General features: G+C 40.5%; 1 protein-coding gene across 1 annotated transcript in view; it reads left to right on the top strand.

Annotated features, from left to right (window-relative positions):
* Nucleotides 1–1,800: 1,800 nt before the first annotated feature.
* The window catches only part of LOC126457968 (uncharacterized), a 158,278-nt gene continuing 132,388 nt past the window's right edge, over nt 1,801–27,690 (top strand). The window contains exon 1 of the mRNA XM_050094727.1: nt 1,801–1,967. Within this exon, the coding sequence (XP_049950684.1) occupies nt 1,939–1,967 (29 nt within the window). The 5' untranslated portion in view covers nt 1,801–1,938. The remainder of the gene's footprint in view (nt 1,968–27,690) is intronic.

The following is a 27,690-nucleotide window of genomic DNA, read 5'->3' on the forward strand; positions in this document are numbered from 1 at the left end:
GATGCATGAAGTCTTTGATGACAACTATAGTGGAACATTTTCTAAAGACCTTTCACAAAACCAAAGAAATTCTGGTCATATGTAAAGGCTGTTAGTGGCACCAAACTTATGTGTCCAGTCATTCAAAATGAGACAAGAACTGGAAATGAGGGTAGCAAAGCAAAAGCTGAAACGCTAAACTCTGTTTTCAAATGTTTCTTTACAAAGGAAAACACAGGAGAATAGCCCCCGTTTAATGTTTGCACCACTGAAAAGATGAGCGCGATAAATGTTAGTGTCAGTGGTGTTGAGAAGCAAGTGACATTGGTAAGATCGAACAAATATCCAGAAATCGATGGAATCCATGTCAGATTGTACAATGAATTTGCAGCCACCATAGTCCCTCTTCTGACTATAATCTATCGTAGACACTTAAAAAAAAGAAAAAAAGTGCCCAGTATTTGGAAAAAAGTGCAGGTCACTTGTCTTTACAAGAAGGGTAGTAGAAGCGACATACAAACCTGCCGTCCAATGTTCTTGATATCGATATGTTATATAATCTTAGAACATATTTTGATTTTTGAGCTCAAACGTAATGAGGTATCTCGAACAGCGTGGATTCCGAAAACATCGATCATGCGAAACCCAAATCCCACTTTTCTCACTTGACGTATTGAAAGCTTTGGATCAAGGCAGTCAGATAGGCAAAGCATTTTTGATTTCCTAAAAGTGTATGACACCCATGCTTATTGTTAAAATACGACCATGTGGGGTATGAAGCGAAATTTTTGACTGGTTTCAGGATTGTTTGGCAGGGAGGACGCAGCATGTTTATCTCGGATGGACAGTCATCATGAGATGCAGAAGTAACTTCGGTTGTGGGCCAGGGAAGTATATTGGGACCTATACGGGCAATATTAATAGTAATCTCAGACTTTTTGCGGATGGTACAGTTGTCTGTGACGAAGTACTGCCTGAAAGAAGCTGCATAAATATTTGGTGAGATCTTAAGATTTCGAAATGGTCGTTTGTAAACTTGCTTAAAATGTTCGCTAATGTAAAATTGTACACTTCACAAAACGAAAAGACGTAGATTCTTTGACTGCAATGTCAGTAAGTCATAGCTGGGATCGCGAACTCATACAAGTACCTGGATGTAACACTTTGTACAGATACGAAATGGAATGATCACGTAGGATCAGTCCTGGGTAAAACATGTTCAGCTGCAGACCCCTGGTAGAATACTGGTGAAATGCAGTCAGTCTACAAAGGAGATTGCTTACAAATCACTCATGCGGCCCATTTTAGGCTATTGCTCAAGTGTGTAGGACCCATACTCTCTGCTACGCACTTCACTGTGGTTCGCAGAGTACGTATGGTGTAGATGCGGACTACATACATCTCCGAAGGCAACGAATTTTTCCTTGGAACTGCTTTCAGCCATCCACAGTACTTGTCAGTATGTTTTGGGAACAGAAACGCCGTGATGAAGGTTTTATGACCGCTGGAACGATAACGGGTTGAACATTGGGAAACAAAACACCTGTCTTCCATTTGAAAAACATCACGCAGTTAATAGTATTACACGATTCCTGTATATAACACACTCCTCTTTACTAACATGTTACATTTTACTGGTACAGTTTGCTAGAACTGCATCAGTTTACTAACCCGTCTTCTCACACTGTGTTCTCGTTATTAAAGAATGTATATTAGGTAATGAGCACATTGGCACAATCGATGGTGGAACATGTGTTCAATAAAACGTAGATATCGATGTGTGGACATTTGTGTCAAAGATGTTAAGTAAATCGATACAGTTGCAATTAGAAAGTAGATGTACCAGCACTGTCAACAAAATTATGTTGTGTATTTGTGTGAATTATGTTGTGTGTGTTTAGTGTTTTGCCGTGTGGTAACAACCTGTAAGAGCAGAAATTAGGAGGAGACGCCTCCGTGATGTCGCTTGGATGTAACAAGATTCTCTCGTGAGTATATTTGTTGTCATATTGAACACTTGTTTTTGAAGATTGTATAAAGAGAAGCCGAGAGTCTTCAAAACATCTCTGCGACACAAGACTAGTGTTAGCGAGAAATTGCGTCACTAACATTTGATCAGCTTCCTTTGTTGGAAGGTTTCTAGCATGAATAATTTAATGTGAGAATATTACTGTCCTTTAATTAAGTACCTTAGAAGACAACAGATGTCAGATACTTGTCCGGGTATTATTGGTCTCGCCATATTGCATAGAAGAAAGTTACTAAACAAGATATGAAAATGCCTAAGAGACTGCCGTCGTCCTAGAGAAACCGTGTCGAAACTTTAAAGCACTGTCCGTGATTTCCTTGATTGTCGGGAAGGCCACATTTCTCGGTTTTTTCTCGTCATTGCGCGTCTCAGCTAATGAACCATTTGTGATTACCTTACTATTTGCGAATGTATTCTACAAAAAAACAAATTGATTCTAACCTTTTGCGAAAATGCTATGTTGGTTACTGAAAACATCAGGCTTTTCATTATTTTATACGCTAATAACTATTTTTACCGTAGGATAGTCGTGTCATACAGCGAAGTAAAAACGATATAATTTGAAGTTCAACTAAGGTGAAGTAAGATTGTAGGAATAGTAGTGCTTTTGTGCTTAGGGCAGTATTTATTTATATGAACTAAAGACCATGTGAACTATATGAAGGCTTCTGTTTGTAATGGTCATTTTGCATACGTTTCCTGTTCTCCATAGATAAAAAAATTATTATTCCAAATGAACTTTCTTAGTGAAATGACTGTCATTATCAAAATGACTTCTGAAATTCTTTATTATCTGTTGACCAATATGTGCGTAACATATAAGTTGTAGACGAGTTTTGCTGTATGGATGGAAAAATAACTGACACTTGTTAAAGTAGAGATTATGTGAAATGCATACTGGCAGTAGCCAGAAAACCATTTCTGAAGAAAAAAAAATGTTAATATCTTAATAAATTGACGTGTAACAAGGAAGCCTATTTTGAAAGAATTTTATGGAGTATAGCTTATATTACATTAGTTGCATTCCATGGAGAGAGTTTTTTGGTATGTGGAAAGGTGTCACAGATGTACATTTAATTTGAGTACAAAACAGTGACATTACAAGTTCTAACGTCTCAGTCCACAGAACTTCATATCCAACAGAAACCACACACCCTCACACTTTTACCTTCTGCCTAAGATCCACAAACCCAGTCACCTTGGCTGTCCCATAGTTTCTGGCTTCGAAATACCCATCAAGCCTATCTCTGCCTTACTTGATCAACACCTGCAACCTATAATCCAAAGACTTCCTTCTATATTAAAGACATCAACCATTTCCTAGAGTCTGAAATCTTTGACCATCCCAGCCCCATCGCACAGCTTTCTTGTCACCATTGATGTCATCTCCTCCTATAGCATCATCTCCAATGTACGTGGTCTATCTGCTGCTGAACATTACCTCGACCTATGATGTCCTTCCTGCTTACCTTAATCAGCTCTATACTTACCAACATCTACCGGTACTTTACCTCTGAGAGGCAGACATACAAATAGATTAGGGGCATGGCTATGAAAATTAAGATGACTCTTTCCTGTATCAACCTTTTCATGGTTCACTTGGAAGAGGTTTTCCTGGGCTCCATAATCTCTTGGTCTGTGGTTTTGTTTAGTTACATTCCTGACTTCTTTGTCGTGTAGTCTCATGGCTGACCTGTTAAAATTTTTAGAATATCTAAATACATTCTTCCAATTAAATGTCACATGATTCTATTTGAAATCCCATGCCACTTTTGTCTGATGTTAACCTCATCCTCACTGAGAGTCAGCTGAAAACTTCTGTTCACATTGAACCTGCTAACAAACAACAGTACTTAAATTCTGACAGTTGTCATTCTTTCCATGTCAAATATTCCCTTCCATACAGTCCTGGCATTTGAGGCAAACATATATGTTCAGCTGCAGACCCTTTACAGCAACACACACCATTCTCACCTCGGCCTTCACTGGGTGTAATTAGGCGCATCCTATCAGCCTAGTTCAGAAGCAGAATTCCTGGCTATCACATCCGATCCTAGTACTGCTGATGCCTCCAAAGAAACATCTTAGGAGTACCCTCTTATCAGTCAATATTATCTTAGTCTTGAATGTATTAAACAGTACTTCAACAAGACCATTCCTTCTTAAAATCGTGCCCAGAAATGTGGCCCATTCCATCTGACATTTAGCCCACCACCGCACTTGGAACAGCTTTTCAGTGTTGCCCTACCCCATCTACCTCCACAAATTCTTCAACTAAGGTGAAGTAAGATTGTAGGAATAGTAGTGCTTTTGTGCTTAGGGCAGTATTTATTTATATGAACTAAAGACCATGTGAACTATGTGAAGGCTTCTGTTGGTAATGGTCATTTTGCATACGTTTCCTGTTCTCCATAGATAAAAAAAATTATTATTCCAAAGGAACTTTCTTAGTGAAATGACTGTCATTATCAAAATGACTTCTGAAATTCTTTATTATCTGTTGACCAATATGTGCGTAACGTATAAGTTGTAGATGAGTTTTGCTGTATGGATGGAAAAATAACTGACACTTGCTAAAGTAGAGATTATGTAAAATGCAGACTGGCACTTATATATATACCACCTCCTGAGTAGATTTTTTTTATCTATCCCGTTATATTTAGGAATAAACAAGATGACCCACTAAGAGGCAGAACCGCTGTATTGTTGGTTGGTACACAAGCGAAAGGTACAGAGCGTGCTTTTCCTACAAGCTTCAAGAAGGAAGTGCATTCTGAAAGCAAGCTAGCCTCTGTACCTTTTGTTTGTTTACCGATAGAAGATGTAGCACTTATACCTTTTGGTGAGTTGTCTCCTTCATTCCTAAATAATTCATAATTATCAACCTGTACTTTCCATGCAACTGTATTGTTGTTGTTGTGGTCTTCAGTCCTGAGACTGGTTTGATGCAGCTCTCCATGCTACTCTATCCTGTGCAAGTTTCTTCATCTCCCAGTACCTACTGCAAACTACTTCCTTCTGAATCTGTTTAGTGTATTTATCTCTTGATCTCCCTGTACGATTTTTACCCTCCATGCTGCCCTCCAATACTAAATTGGTGATCCCTTGATGCCTTAGAACATGTCCTACCAACCGATCTCTTCTTCTAGTCAGCATCACCTGACTTAATTCGACTACATTCCATTATCCTCATTGGGCTTTTGTTGATGTTCATCTTATATCCTCCTTTCAAGACACTGTCTATTCCATTCGACTGCTCTTCCAAGCCCTTTGCTGTCTCTGACAGAATTACAATGTCATCGGCGGACCTCAAAGTTTTTATTTCTTCTCCATGGATTTTAATTCCTACTCCGAATTTTTCTTTCATTTCCTTTACTGCTTGCTCAATATACAGATTGAATAACATTGAGGATAGGCTACAACCCTGTCTCACTCCCTTTCCAACCACTGTTTCCCTTCCATGTCCCTTGACTCTTATAACTGCCATCTGGTTCCTGTACAAATTGTAAATAGCCTTTCACTCCCTGTATCTTATCCCTGCCACCTTCAGAATTTGAAAGAGAGTATTCCAGTCAACATTGTCAAAAGCTTTCTCTAAGTCTACAAATGCTAGAAACATATTTTTGCCTTTCCTTAATCTGTCTTCTAAGATAAGTCGTAGGGTCAGTATTACCTCACGTGTTCCAATATTTCTACGGAATCCAAACTTATCTTCGCTGAGGTCAGCTTCTACCAATTTTTTTCATTCGTCTGTAAAGAATTCGCATTAGTATTTTGAAGCCTTGACTTATTAAACTGATAGTTCGTTGATTTTCACATCTGTCAACACCTACTTTATTTGGGATTGGAATTATTATTATTATTATATTCTTCTTGAAGTCTGAGGGCATTTCGTCTGTCTCATACATCTTGCTCACCAGATGGTAGAGTTTTGTCAGGACTGACTCTCCCAAGACTGTCAGTAGTTCTAATGGAATGTTATCTACTACCGGGGCCTTGTTTCGACTCAGGTCTTCCAGTGCTCTGTCAACTATATTATTTAATCAAAATATAATTATTTTCATTGAAATATCCCCTTAACTTGAATTTTCCCAAAAAAGGATTACACAACTCATCTGCGAATGGAAATATGCAGAATAAAAAAGCTCTTATTGTAGTAATAATGAATTCTGCACAGATAGCCAAGCCAAAGTGCTTCATTAATTCTACTCAGTGAGTTTTCCAGTTGAGATTGTGATCTGCCTATAACCTGACAAACTCAACACATTCTACTTCTTGTATTTCTTTGTCTGAGAAATTTGTTTTGACAGCTTCTGGAGTTCCATGAAAAATACTGAACTGCATGTACTGAATCTTGTCAAAATTTAATGATAATCCAATTGTCTTGTACCTTTTAAGAATTTTGTTAGGAACGAATTCTGCTTATTGTATACTTGACAGAAGATTGTTTATGTGTATTAGGAACAATAGAGGACCTGAGATTAAGCCTTGGGGAACCCTATACGTGATCTCTCCCCATTCGAATTATGTCCTTGAACTAGGCCTATGTTGGTTGAATTATTAGATACAAATTTCTGCATTCTTTTGGTTAGATATGACTTTATCTACTGGTTGTCTATATCAACAATCCCATAAAACTTCAATTTTTCTAGGAGATTACTATGATTCACAAAGTCAAATTCCTTAGATAGGTGATAGAAAGTACCAACTGACACAGTTTTATTATTTGATGCGTGTAAAATCTAGTGAGTGATGTAAAAAACCAGATTTGTTGTTTGTTGAAGATAATGTTTTTCGTAGGGTAAGATACTATTCTAGAATACACCACCTTCTCAAAAATTTTGGAAATTTGTATCAGCACCAAAACAGGTTGGAAGTTATTGACATCTCTCTTATCACCTTCCTGAAAGAGGAGTTTAATAACAGCATATTTCTGTCTCTCTGGAGAAATGCCTTGAGTTAGTAATGCATTACGTATTTTGGATAAGACTGGGTGTATTATATGGGAACAAATCTTTGGTATTTTATTGAAAACTCCATCAAAACCAGCTGAGGTTGTATTTTTGAGAGAATGTATATTTTTTTTTAATTTCAGAAAGAGAAGTTGGTGATACTGTGATTTACACAGTTAAGATAGATGACAGAAAGTACAAACTGACTCTGTTTTATTATTTGATGCTTGTCAAATCCAGTGAGTGACCTTATAAATGCATGACACATTCATATGATTGAATTTAATGAGAATCACGTTTTCAACATACTGTTGTGATTTTTCTCTAATTTGCTACCTGTGACTCATCATTTGTAGCTCTTCCATTCAGTTCAGTAGTGATGTTATGTTGTTCTGTGGCTGATTTTCCTGTTGGTCATTTCATTACATTCCATATAGCTTGAAGTCTGTTGTCAAAACTACTGATTTCCAACATTATGTGCGTTTTCCTTAAATTTTTGATAACCTTTCATAGTAATTTTGAGTAGATTTTGTAGTGTGCAACTACTGCAGGATCTCTACTTGTTCTTGCCAAAAGATACATTTCCCATTTCCTTTCACTAGATACTTTAATCGCTCTGGTTATCCATAGTTTTTTTATATGGGTGTTTAGTGTCCTTTGTGATTAGCTTATTGAGAAAGCTATTTTCAAATAATGGTATGAATTTATCATGGAATGGATTACGTTAGTGTTTGGTTCATTATAAATTTCATCCCAGGTCATCTACTGTAAACCGTTCTTAAAAGACATTTGTCTTGCAGTGATTAATTTCTCTTACTGATTTCCACTGAGGAATATCCACACTTTTCTTAACTAATTGTGCATCATGATCAGAGAGAGCATTTGTTACTGGGTAAACCGTTATTTCCTTGACAAGTTTGTTTGCATGGCCATCCTCTGCAGCAAGTGCAGGAATATTTGTTTTGTAAATAAAAACTTCCTTTTCTTGCTGCACCATATTTTATTTCTCCCAGATGTGTTTCGCATTTTTTTTTACTTTAAGGTGTCTTCAATGGGATGTGGAATAATGCAGTTTCATTTTGATATGTGTTATTTGTAGATTATGAAACAGTTCACATCCTGTTTTTTTTTATGTAAATGAGTGATTACTTACAGTTCTTTGCGGTTTTGGTTGGCATAAGTGTTTCCTCTCATCTGGTCACATGTTGGAGGTTGCATACAAGTTTATTTATGAAACATGAGCATATTTTTCTGTTTCAAACTTTTTTCTCCACAGTTTTAATATTGTTTGCCCTTGTTGTAGTGGCACACTATTACTCTACTTTCTTGCTTTGATTTTAGCTGAAGAAAACATTATCAGTTAGAATTCTGCAGCCTTTATCTACCCATATTGGAAAGTTAATTACTGAAATCAAACTGTAGGATCCAAATCAGATCATTTTTCCTATCAGAAACACGTAGAAAATCTACAGCTGAGGTCACCACAGACTATTAACTGTTTGCTGCTGTCTGACAGATAGCACAATAAGGAATCCATATTCCTCATAAACAGTTCACCATTTGATAATTCAATTGGGAGCACACCACGGAACTACTGGAGTCCCGAAAGTAATCTCTATTTGCAGTATGAATGTTGTCAGACATAGAGGATATAAAAATAAAGAAAATTGGTGTACTATGCTTACTTTCATTCTGTAATGTCATATGGGGTTACTTTTGGGGTAATTCATCAAGCCAAGCAGAAATTTTTCAGGTGCAAAAATGTGCAATAATAATTATCTGTGGTGTGAACACTAGAACATCATGCAGAGGCCTGTGTAGGGAATTAGGGATATTATGAAATTTGTTATTAACAACCAAACCCAATTCAAAAGTAATAGCAGTGTGCATAACTACAATACTAGGAGAAAGGACGATCTTCACTATTCAAGATTAAATCTAACTTTGGCACAGAAAGGGGTGAATTATACTGGCACTAAAGTCTTTGGTCACTTACCAAATAGTATCAAAAGTCTGACAGATAACCAACAAGTATTTAAGAAGAAATTAAAAGAATTTCTGAATGACAACTCCTCCTACTCCATAGAGGAATTTTTAGATATAAATTAAGAAAAAAATAATAATTAAAAAATAAAAAAATAATAATAAAAAAATAAAAATAAAAAAACACAAAAAAATAAAGTTGTTATATTAACTTAAGTATGTTGTTAAATTAACCTAATTATGTTATGTATTGGAAAATTCGACTCGTTCCACATCATTACGAAATATCGTATTCATGATCCATGGAACTAGTATTAATCTAATCTAATCTAATCTAACTAATGCGTCCCAGTATATTTATTCCTTAATTAAATTTATCAAATGTTCAAATGTGTGCGAATTCCTAAGGAACCAAACTGCTGAGGTCATTGGTCCATAGAGTTACACACTACTTAAACTAGCTTAGTCTAACTTATGCTAAAAACAACACACACACCCATGCCCGAGGGAGGACTCGAACCTCTGGTGGGAGGGGCCACACAATTAGTGACATGGTGCCTCTAACTGCGTGGTCACTCCGCACAGCTTAAATTTATCATTAAGATATATATCGCTTTTTCAAACCAGTACTCAGTTTGTGAAATCAATAGGCCCTATTGGAAATAGTCCAAAAAGATGCCCATTTTTCAGGAACACACATTTTCAGTAACTTGCTAGGAGCTGTAAAATGTTTGTTGATGTTGTGGTCTTCAGTCCAGAGACTGGTTTGATGCAGCTCTACATGCTACTCTATCCTGCACAAGCCCCTTCATCTCCGAGTAACTGCTGCAACCAACATCCTTCTGAATCTGCTTAATGTATTCATCTCTTAATCTCCCTCTATGATTTTTACCCCCCCACACTTCCCTCCAGCACTAAACTGGTGATCCCTTGAGGTCTCAGGAGATGTCCTAACAACCAATCCCTTCTTCTAGTCAGGTTGTGCACACAAATTCCTCTTCTCTCCAATTCTGTTCAGTACCTCCTCATAAGTTACATGATCTACCCATCTAATCTTCACCACTCTTCTGTAGCATCACATTTCAAAAGCTTTTATTCTCTTCTTGTCTAAATTGTTTATCGTCCATGTTTTTCTTCCAATCATGGTTACACTTCATACACTTTCATAAAAGACTTCCTGACACTTAAATCTATATTTGATGTTAACAAATTTCTCTTCTTCAGAAATGCTTTTGTTGCCATTGCCAGTCTACATTTTGTATCCTCTCTACTTCGACCATCGTCAGTTATTTTGCTGCCCAAATAGCATAACTTGTCTACTACTTTAAGTAGTTAATCTGATTCCCTCAGCAATTTGGATTAATTTGACTACATCCCATTATCCTCATTTTGCTTTTGTTACTGTACACATATATTCTTTTTTCAAGACACTGTCTATTCCATTCAATGTGTCAATGGAAGCATCCGATTCCACCCGTCTGCTTTGACCCACGACGTAAGTGTGTTGTGTGTGATGTCATTATGGCACGGAGTTTATAAGTTGCTTGTGTTTGTAGATGTTGTCTTGTTGTGTTTGTTGGTGGTGAGTAATTGTTTTATTGGGTCTATTTTTCTCGAGTTGTAATGTTCTGTGTATTTATTGTGTATTGAATGTGTTTTAATTTACATAGGGATGTTTGGCTTATGAGTTTTTGAGGTGTTGTGGTTTTGTTTTTCGTAGTTGTAAGTGTTGTTTTATTTCGTAGCAATAGTTGTGGTTGACCTATAAAAGTCAAGGGAATTGACCAATTCCAATTTTTTTAGTTTTATATGTAGATATTGGTGATTTGGTATCGTCAGATGTGGTCAGTTGAAATGTCTGATTCCAAATTCCGTAGTTTTTGCTGTAGCGTTGGTGTTTTGGTATTGTTAGCTGTGGTTGACCTATATAGGTCAAGGGAAGTGTCCGATTCCTATAGATTTTGCAATTATTTTTTTGTTCACCATTTTATGTGTTTTGGGATCATGGTGTGTTTTTTAATTGTTATATTTGGCTTGTCCCCTCCCAAAAACCCCCTATTTCACGTGGTCGTACCACTAGTTTGATTGTATTTTAGGAGGAACGTGTTATTGTCTTATTTATACGTATTTTCATGTTTGTTGCTGTGTGTATGTAGTGACATCATAGGCGCCATATTGGAGACACTTAGAATAGCCATTTCTGCCATATTGATGACATCATGGGTCAAAGCAGATGGGTGGAATTGGACACTTCTGTGATCCCCGTTCAACTGTTCTTCCAAGTCCTTTACTGTCTCTGACAGAATTACAAAGTCGTTGGCAAATCTCAAAGTCTTTTATTTTTTCTCCCTGGACTTTAATTCCTAATCCAAATTTTTCATTTGCTTCCTTCACTGCTTGCTCAATATACAGATTGAATAACATTGGAGATAGGCTACAAATCTGTCTCACTCCCTTCACAACCACTGCTTCCCTTTCGTACCCCTTTACTCTTATAACTACCATCTGGTTTCTGTTCAGATAGTATTTTACCTCTGCCACCTTCAGAATTTGAAAGAGATTATTCCAGTCAACATTGTCACAAGCTTTCTCTAAGTGTACAAATGGTATAAATGAAGGTGTGCCTTTCCTTAACCTAACTTCTATCAGAAGTTATAAAGGCAGTATTGCCTCAAGTGTTCCTACATATCTCCAGAATCCAAACTGATCTTCCCCATGGTTGGCTTCTTCCAGTTTTTCCATTTTTCTGCAAAGAATTCGCTTTAGCATTTTGCAACTGTGACTTATTAAAGTGATGGTTTGGCAATAGTCACACCTGGCGTCACCTGCTTTCTTTGGGATTGGAATTATTATATTCTTCTTGAGGGTATTTAGCCTGTCTCATACATCTTGCTGACCAGGTGGAAGAGTTTTGCCATGGCTGGTTCTCCCCAAGGCTGTCAGTAGTTCTCACAGACTGTTGTCTATTCTTGGGGCCTTGTTTAGACTTAGGTCTTTCAGTCCTGTATCAAATTCTTCATGCAGTACCATATCTCCCATCTCATCTTCATCTATGTCTTCTTCCATTTCCACAGTATTGCCCTCAAGTACATCTCCCTTCATAGACCCTCTATATACTCCCTCCACGTTTCTGCTTTCCCTTCTTTGCTTAGGATTGGCTCTCCATCTGAGCTCTTGATATTCAGACAGGTGGTTATCTTTTCTCCAAACGTCTCTTTAATTTTCCTGTGAGCGGAACCTATCTTACCCCTAGTGTTGTATGCTTCTACATCCTTATGTTTGTCCTCTAGCTTCTCCGGCTTAGCCATTTTGTACTTCCTATTGATCTCATTTTTTAGATGTTTGTATTCCCTTTCACCTGCATCATTTACTGCTTTTTTGTGTTTTCATCTTTCATCAATTAAATTCAGTATCTCTTGTGTTACCCAAGGATTTCTGCTACCCTTCATCTTTTTACCTACTAGATCTTTTGCTGCCTGCACTGTTTCATCTCTCAAAGCTACCCATTCTTCTTCTACTGTATTCATTTCCTCTGTTCTTGTCAATCACTCCCTAATGCTCCCTGTGAAACTCTCGACGACTTCTGGTTCTTTCAGTTTATCTAGGTCCCATCTCCGTAAATTCTTGCCTTTTTGCATTTCTTCACTTTTAATCTACAATTCATAACCAAGAAATTGTGGCCAGAGTCCACATCTGCCCCTGGAAATGTCTTACGGTTTAAAAACTGATTCTGAAATCTCTGTCTTACCATGATAAAATCAGTGTGAAACGTTTCAGTATCTCCAAGCCCCTTTCACGTATACAGCCTTTGCTCATGATACTTGAACTAAGTGGTAGCTATATTTAAATTATGCACCTATGTGCAGAATTCTACCAGGTGGCATCCTTTTTCATTCCTTTCCACCAGTCCGTATTCACCCACTACTTTTCCTTCTCTTCCTCTTCCTAGTATTAGTTTCCAGTCCCCCATCACTATATAAAATTTTCATCTCCTTTAACTATCTGAATAATTTCTTGTATCTCATCATATATTTCTTCAGTCTCTTCATCATCTGCAGAGCTAGTTGGCATATAAAACTATGGTGGGCGTGGGTTTCGTGACTATCTTGGCTGTGATAATGCATTCACTATGCTGTTCATAATAGCGTATCCACATTCCTATTTTTTTAATTCATTATAAAAACCTTCTCCTGCATTACACAGTCTATTTGATTTTGTTTTTATACACCTGTATTCACCTGACCAGAAGTTCTGGTCCCCCTGCGACTGTACTTCACTAATTCCCACAGTATATAACTTTAATCCATCCAATCCCCGTTTTAAATTTTCTAACCTTCCTGCCCAATTAGAGGATCTGACATTCCATGCTCCAATCTGTAGAATGCGTTTTGCTTCACCTGATAACGATGTCCTCCTAATTAGTCCCCACCCAGAGATCCGAATGGGGGGACTACTTTACCTCTGGAATATTTTACTAAAGAGGATGCCCTCCTCATTTAACCATACGGTGGGCATGCCCTCAGGAAAAATTACAACTATGGTTTCCCCTTGCTTTTAGCTGTTCGCAATACCAGCACGGCTGGACCATTTTGGTTGGTGTTACAAGGCCATTTCAGCCAAACATCCAGACTGTTGCCCCTGCAACTACTGAAATGCCTGCTGCCCCTTTTTGGGAGTCACATGTTTGTGTGGCCTCTCAACAGATACCTCTCTGTTGAGGCTGCAACTACGATACGGCTACCTGTATCGCTGGGACACGCAAGCCTCTTCATCAATGGCAAGGTCATGGTTCATGGGGTGGAATAAAAAGTTTAACCAATAAGCTCCATTTAAGAGGAGCATAAAGGATTTATTAGTGGCGACTCTTCCATTGATGAATTTCTTAGTAGAGCCAAGTGAATTTGTGTGCGTGTGTGTTTTTTACTAATAATATCAAATGATACTATTGTTACTACAATCTGACTTCTGTACAAATTCAGTCCAAACTAACTTATGGTTGTCAGCTTTATGGCTCCGCGCCATCTACTACTCTGAAACTACTTTACCTTATTCATCATTATTGGACATGTCTGGCTATCGATGCATTTCGCACTAGTCCTGTCGACAGTCTCCTTGCAGAAGCAGGGATTCACTCCCCTACAAATACAGTCAAACCATCTCCTGGCTTCTTACACGATTTCCATGCGCACCTCCATGACCATCCTGTTTACCCCATCCTCTTTGCAAATGAGGGACGTCTCCCTCCTGATACCCGACCTTGTGTGGGATTTCTGTTTGGAATGCTTCTCACTTCCCTCTGTTGGGATCTCCATCTCCACTAATTGGAATGTGCATCGTATATATCTCCCCCCCCTTTCCAACCCCCTTGGATGGTGCCTCGGCTATGGATTAAGACTGACCTATTCCAGGGTCGTATGGTCTCTGTCACTCCTATGATATTCTGGCATCTTGTACGTTCTTTCCTTGAAGAGTTTCCAGGTGCTGTGATCTTCTGCACTCATGGTTCTAAAAGAATAGATAAGGCAGGATACATTTTAACCCCTCCTACTGGCATGGAACACCATTTACTGCCAGGATCATGTAGTGTGTTCACAGCAGAGGTGCTAGCCGTTAACAGGGTCCTCCATTTTGTTTTTCAGGACTCCCTCCACAGTGTTTTAATATTAACTGACTCAATGAGTAGCTTAGAGGCCATAGAACAATGCTATTCTCATCATCCTTTGATCTCTGCTATCGATGACCTTCTCTCTGCCCTTCACTGTGCCGCCTGCCCTATTGTCTTCCTCTGGGTCCCACATCATGTGGGCATCCCAGGGAATGAACTGGCAGACCGTTTGGCTAGAGAGGCATATACTTATCCCCCAGATGCGGATACACATCAAATCTCCCTTTGCCCAAAATTGGGATGACATCTGGCGCAGCACTGCTGTCAGTAATAAACTTGGCACAATCAAGGAGGCTACTGCAGTGTGGCTCTCTTCTGTCCATTCTTCTTGGAAGGAGTCCACTGTCTTATGCCATCTATGTATTGGTCATACTAGGCGCACCCATTGTTTTCTCTTGTGTAATGAGCCCCCCCCCCCACAACGTTGTGGAGCCAGAATAATGGTATCCAATGTATTGGTGAAATGTCCCCTTCTTTTGGCCCTTCGTACTAAGTATGGCCTTCCAAATTCCTTATCTTCAATATTAGTGGATGATTTATGGATGGTTTAACTGGTCTTCAGTTTCCTTTTTGAAAGTAGTTTTTATTTTCAGTTATAAGGTTTTGCTTTCCTCCTGGAGCAGGAGCAGGGTGTTTGTGGTTGGGGCCTCTCTTCCATGTTTTCTGGGTTCAGGGCCCATGACCACACCCCTGTGCCAAAGACCTCTCTCTTATCCTTGTGTTCCTCCAGTTTTTAGATTTGACCTACCCTTTTATGCCTTCTACTGTGTATGTTTTTAGCTTCCTCACTTTATAATTTGATCCCTCTGACTGGGTCCGCCCTCTTTTCGTGGATGTGTCTATCTTCCGCACATAATTGTTGAATTGCGGGACTGATGACCTCTCTGTTTAGTTCCATACACCCCCCCCCCTCCCCCAGTAAATCAATCAGTTGATGCAAAATGAGTCACTTGACTATATATGAAGCTGAAAACATGTTTAAAATTAATGTTAGAGTTAGCTGAAATGTACATCTCTGTGTCCAAATGTTATGATAAATTTTTGAGAGGCTAGTAATATTTGTGAATATCTTGGGATTTGCCGTTTCCTGCGCAATGTCTACTGACACTATAGGCTTCTGACCCCATATAGTGATACATAATCTATATGGAGTTTATTTTGACTTCATTGTGAACAGTCTTGCATCTGAACTGAATACTCCTACAGGCTTGTGAACAGTTGCGTCACCAGTGCCACAGATCCATAAATATTCACATGTTCAATCATGAATATCAGCTAATGTCGCATTTCATGCACGCATAAAAAAAGCAGGTACACTGCTTGAATCACTTATGGGGGACTGTTGATATTTAAAAACATGCGCCAAAACATGCTCACAACTAAAAACGACATGCAAGTGATGTACAGCTTATTTCATGTTTGCAACCTGTGGAGCAAAAGTTGTGTGCATGTGTAAAAAATAGCAGGCACACCACATTGTTGTCAGGATTCCTTAAGAAGAAAAGGAGAAGAATAATGCAAATATTGAGCTAACATTATTAATTCATCATTATTCACATTTTAATTTTTTGTCTTCTTTCTCATTCATCTTACATATTTTTATAGTTCTGTATATAGTGTATGATTTGCATTGATGAATTGTTCCACTGTGGCATTCCTTAGTACCAATTCCGTGCTGCCACATGAAATTTTCATTAGCTCATTGATACTTTATTCGTGGTATTCATAAAACTGTGCACTCATTTTGTTCTTAAATTTAGTCATGGTTAGATAACATAGCACACCTTTTGGTTTGTCGTGTTCAGCTCTTTGTTGCTTTCATAAAAACATTATTGTAATTTCAGTTCTAAACTGGGCTATCTTTGTATGAAAACCTTGTGATATTCTCAATAATCCAGCCAGTTTCTCTGTTACTACTGACAGAGTTTTGTACTACATTTATCCTCAGAAAGCGTTCCAGAATCTTGGCGCTTTCATAATACTGTCCCAACTATTTGGTCTGGAATTGCATTGCTTTATGAACTTTATGAATTGCTAACTTTATGAACTCTTTGCATTTTTGAAGTGTTATTTCCTTCTGCAACAATTCTTGTTGAGGGTCCGGTAATGCGATATACATAATCGTGATCATTTACAGTCCAGACTCACAATGTTGTTTGTTGGTACAGCTTATGGAATAACCTGTGTGTTGTCATTTCTTAGTGTTTCTTGGTATAGTTAATTAATCATGCTTTTTTGATGATTTTCGTTATTCAGTTTTGCACACAATATTGTGTTGACTGGGGTATCATTTCTTTTTTGTATTCTGACCCATTGTCTTTTGTGTTCCCAGATCCCAGTAACTGATATGTCCACGGTTATGCCCCCCCCCCCCCCCCCTTTCTCCCGGAAACTTGGAATCTACATACAAGGTGCGACAATAATGAGACCAATGTGAAAAAAATTGTTGCTTACTGTTTTAGTCAAGTTTAGTGTTGTCTCCTTCAAAGTAGTTCCCTTCTGATTGTACACACGTTTTCCAGTGTTTCTGCCATTGATGGTAACATGTCTAGAACTCATCTTCTGTAATATCCTCCAAGATCCTTGTCAAAGCTTTTTGGACATCTTGTGTTGTTTGAAAATGGTGTCCCTTGACCGCCATTTTGACTCTTGGAAATAGAAAAAAGACGCACGGAGCGATATCTGGTAAATAAGATGGTCGTGGTAGTACTGAAATTTGTTTTGAGGTTAAAAATTACTGTACTGACAGGGCAGTATGGGATGGTGCATTATCGTGATGCAGAATCCAATTATCAGGAATGTTGGCACGAACACAAAGAACTCTTTTACGAAGTCTTTATAAAATTTATTTGTAGTAATATTGGTTAACTGTTTGTCCAGGAGGCATCCACTCTTTATGAATAATTTCCTTCGAATCAAAGAAGTTAAAAATTACTGTACTGACAGAGCAGTATGGAATGGTGCATTATCGTGATGCAGAATCCAATTATCAGGAATGTTGGCATGGACACAAAGAACTCTTTTACGAAGTCTTTCTAAAATTTATTTGTAGTAATATTGGTTAACTGTTTGTCCAGGAGGCACCCACTCTTTATGAACAATTCCCTTGGAATCAAAGAAGCACACAAGCATGCATGGTCGTCCACTGCGGTCTTCATTTTCAACATTTATTCTGCCCTCACTAAACATTTTATGCCAACGAAAAACTTGAGCTCTTTACATAACCTCCTCTCCAAAAGCCTTCTGAAGCTTACTGTAAGTTGATGTTGCATTTCCACCCAATTTAACGCAAAAAGAAATGGCACACCATTGCGCAATATTATGCGGTTCCATTTCCAGGACGAGAGACACAAACACATGTTAACTTATTACAGCACAACTCACGACTGAGCAGTTGCGTCAATGTGCCACTTGGACTAGAAGCAGCTTATAGACCAAGGTCGAAGATATTGTGCCTACGCAAGCCTGCAGGGTTGCCACATCTTGCAAAGAAAATCAGTATCATTACTTTATTGTCGCACCTCGTATCATGACAATGGTCTTGCCATTTCTCATTTCACGATTATTTATAGGCACTGTTCAACAACAGGTGATTAACTGATTTGCATTACTTTCATTTGTGTGTGTGTGTGTGTGTTGTTGATGTTGCTTGTCCTTGGCTGTTCCAGTAATCTATCCCATGTAAATAAGTACTCTGCAACCCACTTTACAATATGTGAAAGAGAATACTTTGTAATCCACTGTAACTTCCTGCCTTTCTTGTTCCAGTTGCAAATTGTATGCTTGAAGAATAATTATTGATAAGCTGCCATATCAGTTTGAATCTTTCATGGATCTTTTCATGAGATATAGCTGGAGGAGAGAGTAGTATGTTACTTGACTCCTTCAGGAATGTGCATACTTTAGTGTCTGCCACAGGAATTGGATGGGCATCTACATAACACTTTCCCATTTACCAAACAAGATTGTGATGAAGTGCTCTGCTCTTCATTGTATCTTCTCCATTTCCACATCAGTTGTACCTATTAACGGTCGCAGGCTGAGCAGCAATACTCAGGTATCAGTTGAAGTAGGACTTTGTAGCTATCTCCTTTGTGGGTGAACTGGTATCTGTTGTTCCTATGATTATACTTCAAATAAAATAACTTAATGATTGGCATGTTGCAGAGGCAGAGGAAAGTGTTGCCAGTGTGCAGCCAGTCACACTTGACAAGGCTCTGCCATTGCCTACAAAACAGCCAGTATGGTGAATGTGTGGTGTCAGAGGAAGAATTGCGATTGGCTGGCGGCTGGCAGCTGGCACTTACCACTCGATGCACTCAGACATCAATCACAAATTTATTTTAATCAAAGTATAGGGTTATGTGGTCATCCTACTTATGAAATGCCACATCAGAATAGCACTCAGTTTTTTAGAAACCTAGGGCCTAGATTATTACATCTTTGTTGGAAAGGACTTGACTGCCTTGATTTTAGGGGAATCTACTGTTTTTATTTATTTATTTATTTCCCTGTCAAGAGATTGTTTGTCCTTCCCTAGTTATCACTGATTTTTGACCTCAACAGGCTCATGATTTCTTACTCTACATACCCATTCCTTTAGGACAACATTTCTGTTAACACTGTGAACACACATCCATCCATTCAACCATGCTCCTTTGAATTAATACAGAGGGGGAAATATAGCTTTTCTGTGCCCGTCATGAACTTTATAACAAACTGAATAGAGTTAAGTAGTCGTAAAGGTATTAGGAATATTTTTTTAAAAATTCCATCTGGCCATATAAGAGTACTACGTATTCACAGAAACACATTAGCTCTAACCTAGCATTTATTGGGTGTTGTGAATCTTCTTTTGTATTGTGTTATTCCCTCAAAGACAGTGATAGAAGCAGCAGGTGATAAAATAATTTGGACTCCCGAAAGCATCTAACAAGGACACGGCAGAGGGTTAATGCTGAGAATTGGAAAATGGACTGAATAGTGATATAATCCTTTATTCAGCAGATGTTGTCTTCAGAAAGTACATGAGATGAATTTGCTGTAATTAAAATGGTATTTGTTTTCATAGTAGTGACATAACTGAGCAGATACATTCTTAGACTGGCACACTTGTTGTCTTGGATTAAAAAAAAAAATCCTCCTCCCCCCCCCCCCCCCTTCCCTTCCCTTCCTCTCTGTCAGTCCAAACACATAGATACGAGAAGGATATAGAACAGTTTCTAGGGGAACAGATTCTCTGTAGGCTTTACACATGTTCACTTGATCAATGTTTGTGCTCTGTTTGCCAAAGGCAGCAAGGGCTGTTATCACTGCCTTGTGTCCACACAGTTCTGGCATTCGGAGTAAGTGCCCACAGTGGGGATAAGTAATAATGATATAGCACTGCTAGTGGATAAGTTGATTACTGTTATTTGCTAAACAAATGTAGGCTAATAAATTATTGTAATTTTTAGCAAATGAGCAAAATATTTCTTTTTTGTGCAAACATGTTACTGTTTGTCTGCATCAAAACGTGTCTGACCAAGCTCATCTATCTACCAGAAAAGATAACAATGAAGAAGAGGTGGCATTTGATGATCCATTCAGGAGCATCTTCATGCTTTCTTTACATTATGCATTATCAGCGTATATCAGGAGTGAACTTGCTTGTAAACTTCCTTATAACAATCCCCAGAGATTATTTAACTTTGATGTTGCTGTGACAGTTAAACAAATAGCCAAGGAATGATCCAACTCGTGGCTATGACCACCTCTTATGCCACGGCTACGAGAACAGTTGTCGCCTCATCAGTTCCTTGCATTCCTGTCGCCTCTCAGAACCAGAACACTACACCTGTGCCCTTGATGGTGGGGGCACTTCCCTCCCTGTTGCTCCTGCACCACCTTCTTCAGGAGAACATCCACCTCCACCCCCCCCCCCCCAACCATTAGGGATATCAGTCCCCACTTCTGAGCTGGAGAAGTGTAAGTCTTCTTCAGCTCCTCTCACTAGGAAGGGGTCCCTTGGGTCACTTCCTTCCCAGGTTTCTGCTACTGGGAAAGATGACACTCGCCAGTGGCTGAAGAGCCCAAAAGCAGCTGGTCACAGGGCTTCACGCTCATCCTCAGTCCTGGAGACTGAATCAGTGAAGATCTCCCAGCCAGGGAAACCCAAGGAGCAGTGAGAGAAATCTAAAACAGAAGATCCTCAAAACCAAGGGAATTGTGCTGGCACCTACACCACCACTACCTACAAGCTCTGCGTCTGCGGAGGTGGTCGAGATTCTGGCGGCCGCTGAGGACCTAGATCTCACCAGACCCTCAGACACAATGGATGTGGACTACTCAGGCAAAAAGTCGGTGGCAGCAGGTGACCCTGAGGCGTAAACTGCCTCACTGAATGTTGCATGCCTTCCCAGTCTCATGATGATGACGTCCTCCAGTGGAATTGGGGCGGTTTTTTCCACCGCCTTGTTGAGCTATGACAACTGTTAAGCTTTACACCTGCTTTCTTCAGTGCCCTCCAGGAAACTTGGTTCCCGGCAATGCAGACCCCTCCCCTCCGTGGCTATAAGGGATACTACAGGAATCGTAGCGACTATAATCGAGTGTCTGGTGGGGTTTGTGTTTATGTCCTAAACTCAGTCTGTAGTGAAACTGTGCCCCTTCAAACCCCTCTTGAAGCAGTGGCTGGCAGAATAAGGACGACGCAGGAAATAACTGTCTGCAAAGTATATCTTCCTGCAGATGGTGCAGTATCCCTGAATGTATTAACTGCTCTGATTGATCAACTCCCTAAACCTTCCCACTTTTGGGAGATTTTAACAGCCATAACCCCTTGTGGGGTGGCACTGTGCTTACTGGCCGAGGCAGAGATGTTGAAACTTTACTGTCCCAGTTCAACCTCTGCCTCTTAAATACCGGGGCCGCGACACATTTCAGTATGGCTCATAGTAGTTACTCGGCCATTGATTTATCAATTTGCAGCTCAGGACTTCTCTCATCTAAACACTGGAGAGCACATGACGACCTGTGTGGTAGTGACCGCTTCCCCATCTTCCTGTCACTGCCCGTGTGTCAGGCCCATGGACACCTACCCAGATGGGCTTTAAACAAGGCAGACTGGGAAACTTTCACATCTGCTGTCACCGTTGAATCTCCCCCACACGGTAACATCGATGTGATGATTGAGCAGGTGACTAAAACAATTGTTTCTATGGCAGAAAACACTATCCCTCACTCTTCAGGGTGCCCTCAGCGAAAGGCAGTCCCTTGGTGGTTGCCGGAAGTCGTTGAAGCAATTAAGGAGTCTCAGCGAGCTCTACAGCGGCATAAGTAGCACCCTTCCCTGGAGCACCTCATAGCCTTTAAACAGCTCTGTGCCCGTGTTCACCAGCTTGTCAAATGGCAGAAGCAGGAGTGTTGGGAGAGATACGTCTCGACCATTGGGTGTTATATGTCACCTGCCCAAGTTTGGGCAAAGATCAAATGTGTTTTTGGGTACCAGACCCCCAACAGGTGTTCCCGGTGTTAACATAAATGGCGTGTTATCTACCGCCGTAAACGCGATTGCCGAACACTTTGCTGAGCACTGTGCTCAAGCCTCTGCATCAGAGAATTACCCCCCACCCTTTCGCACTCTCAGACAGTGGCTGGAAGGGAAAGTCCTCTCGTTCACTACACGCCACAGTGAATCCTATAATGTCCCATTTACAGAGTGGGAGCTCCTCATTGCCCTTGCACATTGTCCCAACGCAGCTCCTGGGCCAGATCGGATCCACAGTCAGATGATTAAGCATCTCTCATCTGACTACAAGTTACATCTCCTCCTCATCTTCAACCGGATCTGGTGCAATGGCGTCTTTCTATTGCAATGGTGGGAGGGCACCATCATTCCGGTGCTCAAACCCGGTAAAAACCCACTTGATGTGGATAGCTATTGGCCCATCAGCCTCACCAACGTTCTTTGTAAGCTGCTGGAACGTGTGGCGTGTCGGTGATTGGGTTGGGTTGGGTCCTGGAGTCACGTGGCCTACTGGCTCAATGTCATGGTGGTGGCTTCCGCCAGGGTTGCTCTACCACTGATAATCTCATGTCCATAGAGTCTGCCATCCGAACAGCCTTTTCCAGACAGAAACACCTGGTTGCCCTCTTTTTTTGGTTTATGAAAAGCGTATGACACTACCTGGTGTCATCATATCCTCGCTACGTTATACGAGTGGGGTCTCTGAGGCCCGCACCCAATTTTTATTCAAAATTTCCTGTCGCTTCATGCCTTCCGTGTCCAAGTTGGCGCCTCCCATAGTTCCCCCCATATCCATGAGAATGGGTTCCCGCAAGGCTCTGTATTGAGTGCCTCTCTATTTTTAGTAGCCATTAATAGTCTAGCAACTGCTGTAGGACCGTCCGTCTCACCTTCTTTGTATGCAGACGACTTCTGCATTTTGTACTGCACCACCAGTACTGGTGTTGCTGAGCGGCGCCTACAGGGAGCCATCCACAAGGCGCAGTCATGGGCTCTAGCCCGCAGTTTCCATTTTTCGGCAGCAAAGTCGTGTGTTATGGACTTCTGTCGGCGTCGTACCGTTAATCCAGAACCAGAACTTTGCCTTCATGATGATCCACTCACTGTAGTGGAGACATATCGATTCTTAGGACTGGTTTTCAATGCCCGATTGACTTGGCTTCCTTTCCTTCATCAGCTTAAGCAGAAGTGTTGGCAGCACCTCTGCTGCGTGAGCAACACCAACAGGGGTGCAGATCGCTTTACGCTGCTGCATCTCTACAGAGCCCTTGTTCAATCCCGCCTTGAGGTTGGGAGCCCGGTTTATGGTTTGGTGGCACCCTCAGCATTGCGTTTACTCAACCCAGTGCACCACTGCGTCGTTTTCCTAGTGACAGGAGCTTTTAGGACGAGTCCGGTGACCAGTGTCCTTGTGGAGGCCGGAGTCCCTCCATTGCAGATTAGGCATGCATAACTGCTGGCCAGTTATGCTGCACACGTTCGTAGTTCTCCTGCGCATCTGACTCACCGTCTCCTTTTCTCACCCACAGCGGTTCATCTTTCGCATCGGCAGCCCAGGTCAGAGCCTCCAATTGAAATTTTTGTCCAATCCCTTCTTTCGGAACTGGAGTCCTTGCGTTTACCACCTATACTTGAGGTCCATTCGCGGCTTTCCGTTGCCACTTCCTCTTGATTTTTGACATTTACTAAGGCCATGAAGTGGTTTACACTGACGGCTCGATGGATGATGCTCCTGTCGGCTTCGCATATGTCCATGGAGGACATATTGAACAGCTTTCCTTGCCCGATGGCTGCAGTGTTTTCACTGCCCCAAGCTGGTGACTATATCTAGTGCTCTTGAGCACATCCATTCATGCCCTGGGGAGTCATTTCTTCTGTGTACTGACTCCTTGATCAGCCGAAAAGGTATCGACCAGTGCTACCCTCATCATCCTTTGGTAGTGACCATCCAGGAGTCTATATATGCCCTGGAATGGTCCAGTCGTTCAGTGGTGTTTGTCAGGACCCCAGGTCGCGTTGGAATCCCAGGCAACTAACTTGCTGACAGGCTGGCCAAACAGGCTACGCGGAAACCACTGCAACTGACATGCATTCAGTACTATGCAACAAGGTTTTGCGGCTTTGCAAGAGGAAATGGCATAATGTCAGCATACACAACAAAGTGCATGGCATTAAGGAGACTATGAATGTGTGGCAGTCTTCTGTGCAGGCCTCTTGCAGGGACTCTGTGTTTCTCTGCTATCTTCACATTGGCCATGCTTGGGTGACACATGGCTACCTATTGTGCCGTGATGACCCACCTCAGTGTTGGTGCAGCGCCCAGCTGACAGTGGCCCACATCTTGGTGAGCTGTCCTCCTTTGGCTGCCCTGCAGCAGACTCTTCAGTTATCAGACTCGTTGCCATTAATTTTAGCTGACAACGCCCCATCAGCTAATTTAGTTTTACTTTTTATACATGACGGTGGGTATTATCATTCTATATAAGTTTTAGCACATGGCTTTGTCCCTTTGTGCTCTCCACTCTAATGCTTTTAGACTGGATGTTTTAATGTGTCGCAGAGCGTCTGGCTTTCCCTTTTTATTCTCATGGTTGGCCAGCCATGGTCATCTGCTCTCTTGTTTTTATCCCTTCTACCTGTTTCTTTCTTCTCTCTGTGGTTTTCTTTTCCTGTTTTTGTCCAAGGTAATGTTGGTTGTCCTGTCATTCTTCTGGTTCTTCCTTTCTCCTGTTATTGTGCTGTATGCTGTATGTCTCCTCTCTTTTCTTCTTTCCCTTGTGTAATTATTTTACCAGGAACAAGGGACCGATGACCTCGCAGTTTGGTCCTTCCCCCCCCCCCCTCCCCCCCTTTAAACCAACCAACAACATGCACTTCACAGCAGTGGGCAGTGGTGTCCATTTTCCCATATTTATCAGAAAATTTATTCCTCTATGAAAAATTTCTGAAGGAAATACTGAATCTGCCAAAGAAAAGAGCAGCAGAGAGATTTCACAGCCAAATGTTATTGATAACTGGTAATTGCAAAACAAAGTTCGTTATCAGTACTGTCCAAAGATACACTTACGATTCTATGTAGAACTGATCTATATTTTCAGGGATTGCTGCTATATGTATTTGTTTGTCTACAAGAAGTGCCATATGGGAGGTGACAATCAGACTGGTATCCCACTGCCGTCCAAGGATATCTCCAGACTCATCTTTGTACAGGAATCTCATTGACTGGAATAAAATTGTCTCCTGTGATGAGTCCCGTGGACAAGCACATTATTGTCTTGTTCAGTTTGTGAAGCTTCTTCTCATGAATAAATCATCCAATTTTTTTTGGAAATATAATAATTTGTTTGTCTGTACATTGTCCTGAAGAGGGGCAGCAGCCTTTTCAGTAGTTGCAGGGGCAACAGTCTTGATGATTGACTGATCTGGCCTTGTAACATTAACCAAAACGGCCTTGCTGTGCTGGTACTGCGAACGGCTGAAAGCAAGGGGAAACTACAGCCGTAATTTTTCCCAAGGACATGCAGCTTTACTGTATGATTAAATGATGATGGCGTCCTCTTGGGTAAAATATTCCGGAGGTAAAATAGTCCCCCATTCGGATCTCCGGGCGGGGACTACTCAAGAGGGCGTCGTTATCAGGAGAAAGAAAACTGGTATTCTACGGATCGGAGCGTGGAATGTCAGATCCCTTGATCGGGCAGGTAGGTTAGAAAATTTAAAAAGGGAAATGGATAGGTTACAGTTAGATATAGTGGGAATTAGTGAAGTTCGGTGGCAGGAGGAACAAGACTTTTGGTCAGGTGATAACAGGGTTATAAATACAAAATCAAATAGGGGTAATGCAGGAGTAGGTTTAATAATGAATAAAAAAATAGGAGTGCTACTACAAACAGCATAGTGAACGCATTATTGTGGCCAAGATAGACACAAAGCCCATGCCTACTACAGTAGTACAAGTTTATATGCCAACTAGCTCTGCAGATGATGAAGAAATTGATGAAATGTATGACGAGATAAAAGAAATTATTCAGGTAGTGAAGGGAGACGAAAATTTAATAGTCATGGGTGACTGGAATTCGTCAGTAGGAAAAGGGAGAGAAGGAAACATAGTAGGTGAATATGGATTGGGGGGAAGAAATGAAAGAGGAAGGTAGAATTTTGCACAGAGCATAACTTAATCATAGCTAACACTTGGTTCAAGAATCATGAAAGAAGGTTGTATACCTGGAAGAATCCTGGAGATACTAAAAGGTATCAGATAGATTACATAATGGTAAGACAGAGATTTAGGAACGAGGTTTTAAATTGTAAGACATTTCCAGGGGCAGATGTGGATTCTGACCACAATATATTGGTTATGAACTGCAGATTGAAACTGAAGAAACTGCAAAAAGGTGGGAATTTAAGGAGATGGGACCTGGATAAACTGAAAGAACCAGAGGTTGTACAGAGTTTCAGGGAAAGCATAAGGGAACAATTGACAGGAATGGGAGAAAGAAATACAGTAGAAGAAGAATGGGTAGCTCTGAGGGATGAAGTAGTGAAGGCAGCAGAGGATCAAGTAGGTAAAAAGACGAGGGCTAATAGAAATCCTTGGGTAACAGAAGAAATATTGAATTTAATTGATGAAAGGAGAAAATATAAAAATGCAGTAAATGAAGCAGGCAAAAAGGAATACAAACGTCTCAAAAATGAGATCGACAGGAAGTGCAAAATGGCTAAGCAGGGATGGCTAGGGGACAAATGTAAGGATGTAGAGGCTTGTCTCACTAGGGGTAAGATAGATACTGCCTACAGGAAAATTAGAGAGACCTTTGGAGAGAAGAGAACCACTTGTATGAATATCAAGAGCTCAGATGGCAACCCAGTTCTAAGCAAAGAAGGGAAGGCAGAAAGGTGGAAGGAGTATATAGAGGGTTTATACAAGGGCGATGTACTTGAGGACAATATTATGTAAATGGAAGAGGATGTAGATGAAGATGAAATGGGAGATAAGATACTGCGTGAAGAGTTTGACAGAGCACTGAAAGACCTGAGTGGAAACAAGGCCCCGGGAGTAGACAACATTCCATTAGAACTACTGATGGCCTTGGGAGAGCCAGTCATGACAAAACTCTACCATCTGGTGAGCAAGATGTATGAGACAGGCGAAATACCCTCAGACTTCAAGAAGAATATAATAATTCCAATCCCAAAGAAAGCAGGTGTTGACAGATGTGAAAATTACCGAACTATCAGTTTAATAAGTCACAGCTGCAAAATACTAACGCGAATTCTTTACAGACGAATGGAAAAACTGGTAGAAGCGGACCTCGGGGAAGATCAGTTTGGATTCCGTAGAAATGTTGGAACACGTGAGGCAATACTAACCTTACGACTTATCTTAGAAGAAAGATTAAGAAAAGGCAAACCTACGTTTCTAGCATTTGTAGACGTAGAGAAAGCTTTTGACAATGTTAATTGAAATACTCTCTTTCAAATTCTGAAGGTGGCAGGGGTAAAATACAGGGAGCGAAAGGCTATTTACAATTTGTACAGAAACCAGGTGGCAGTTATAAGAGTCGAGGGGCATGAA

Source organism: Schistocerca serialis, chromosome 2, assembly GCF_023864345.2.
Source record: "Schistocerca serialis cubense isolate TAMUIC-IGC-003099 chromosome 2, iqSchSeri2.2, whole genome shotgun sequence".
Classification (NCBI taxonomy): Eukaryota; Metazoa; Arthropoda; class Insecta; order Orthoptera; family Acrididae; genus Schistocerca; species Schistocerca serialis.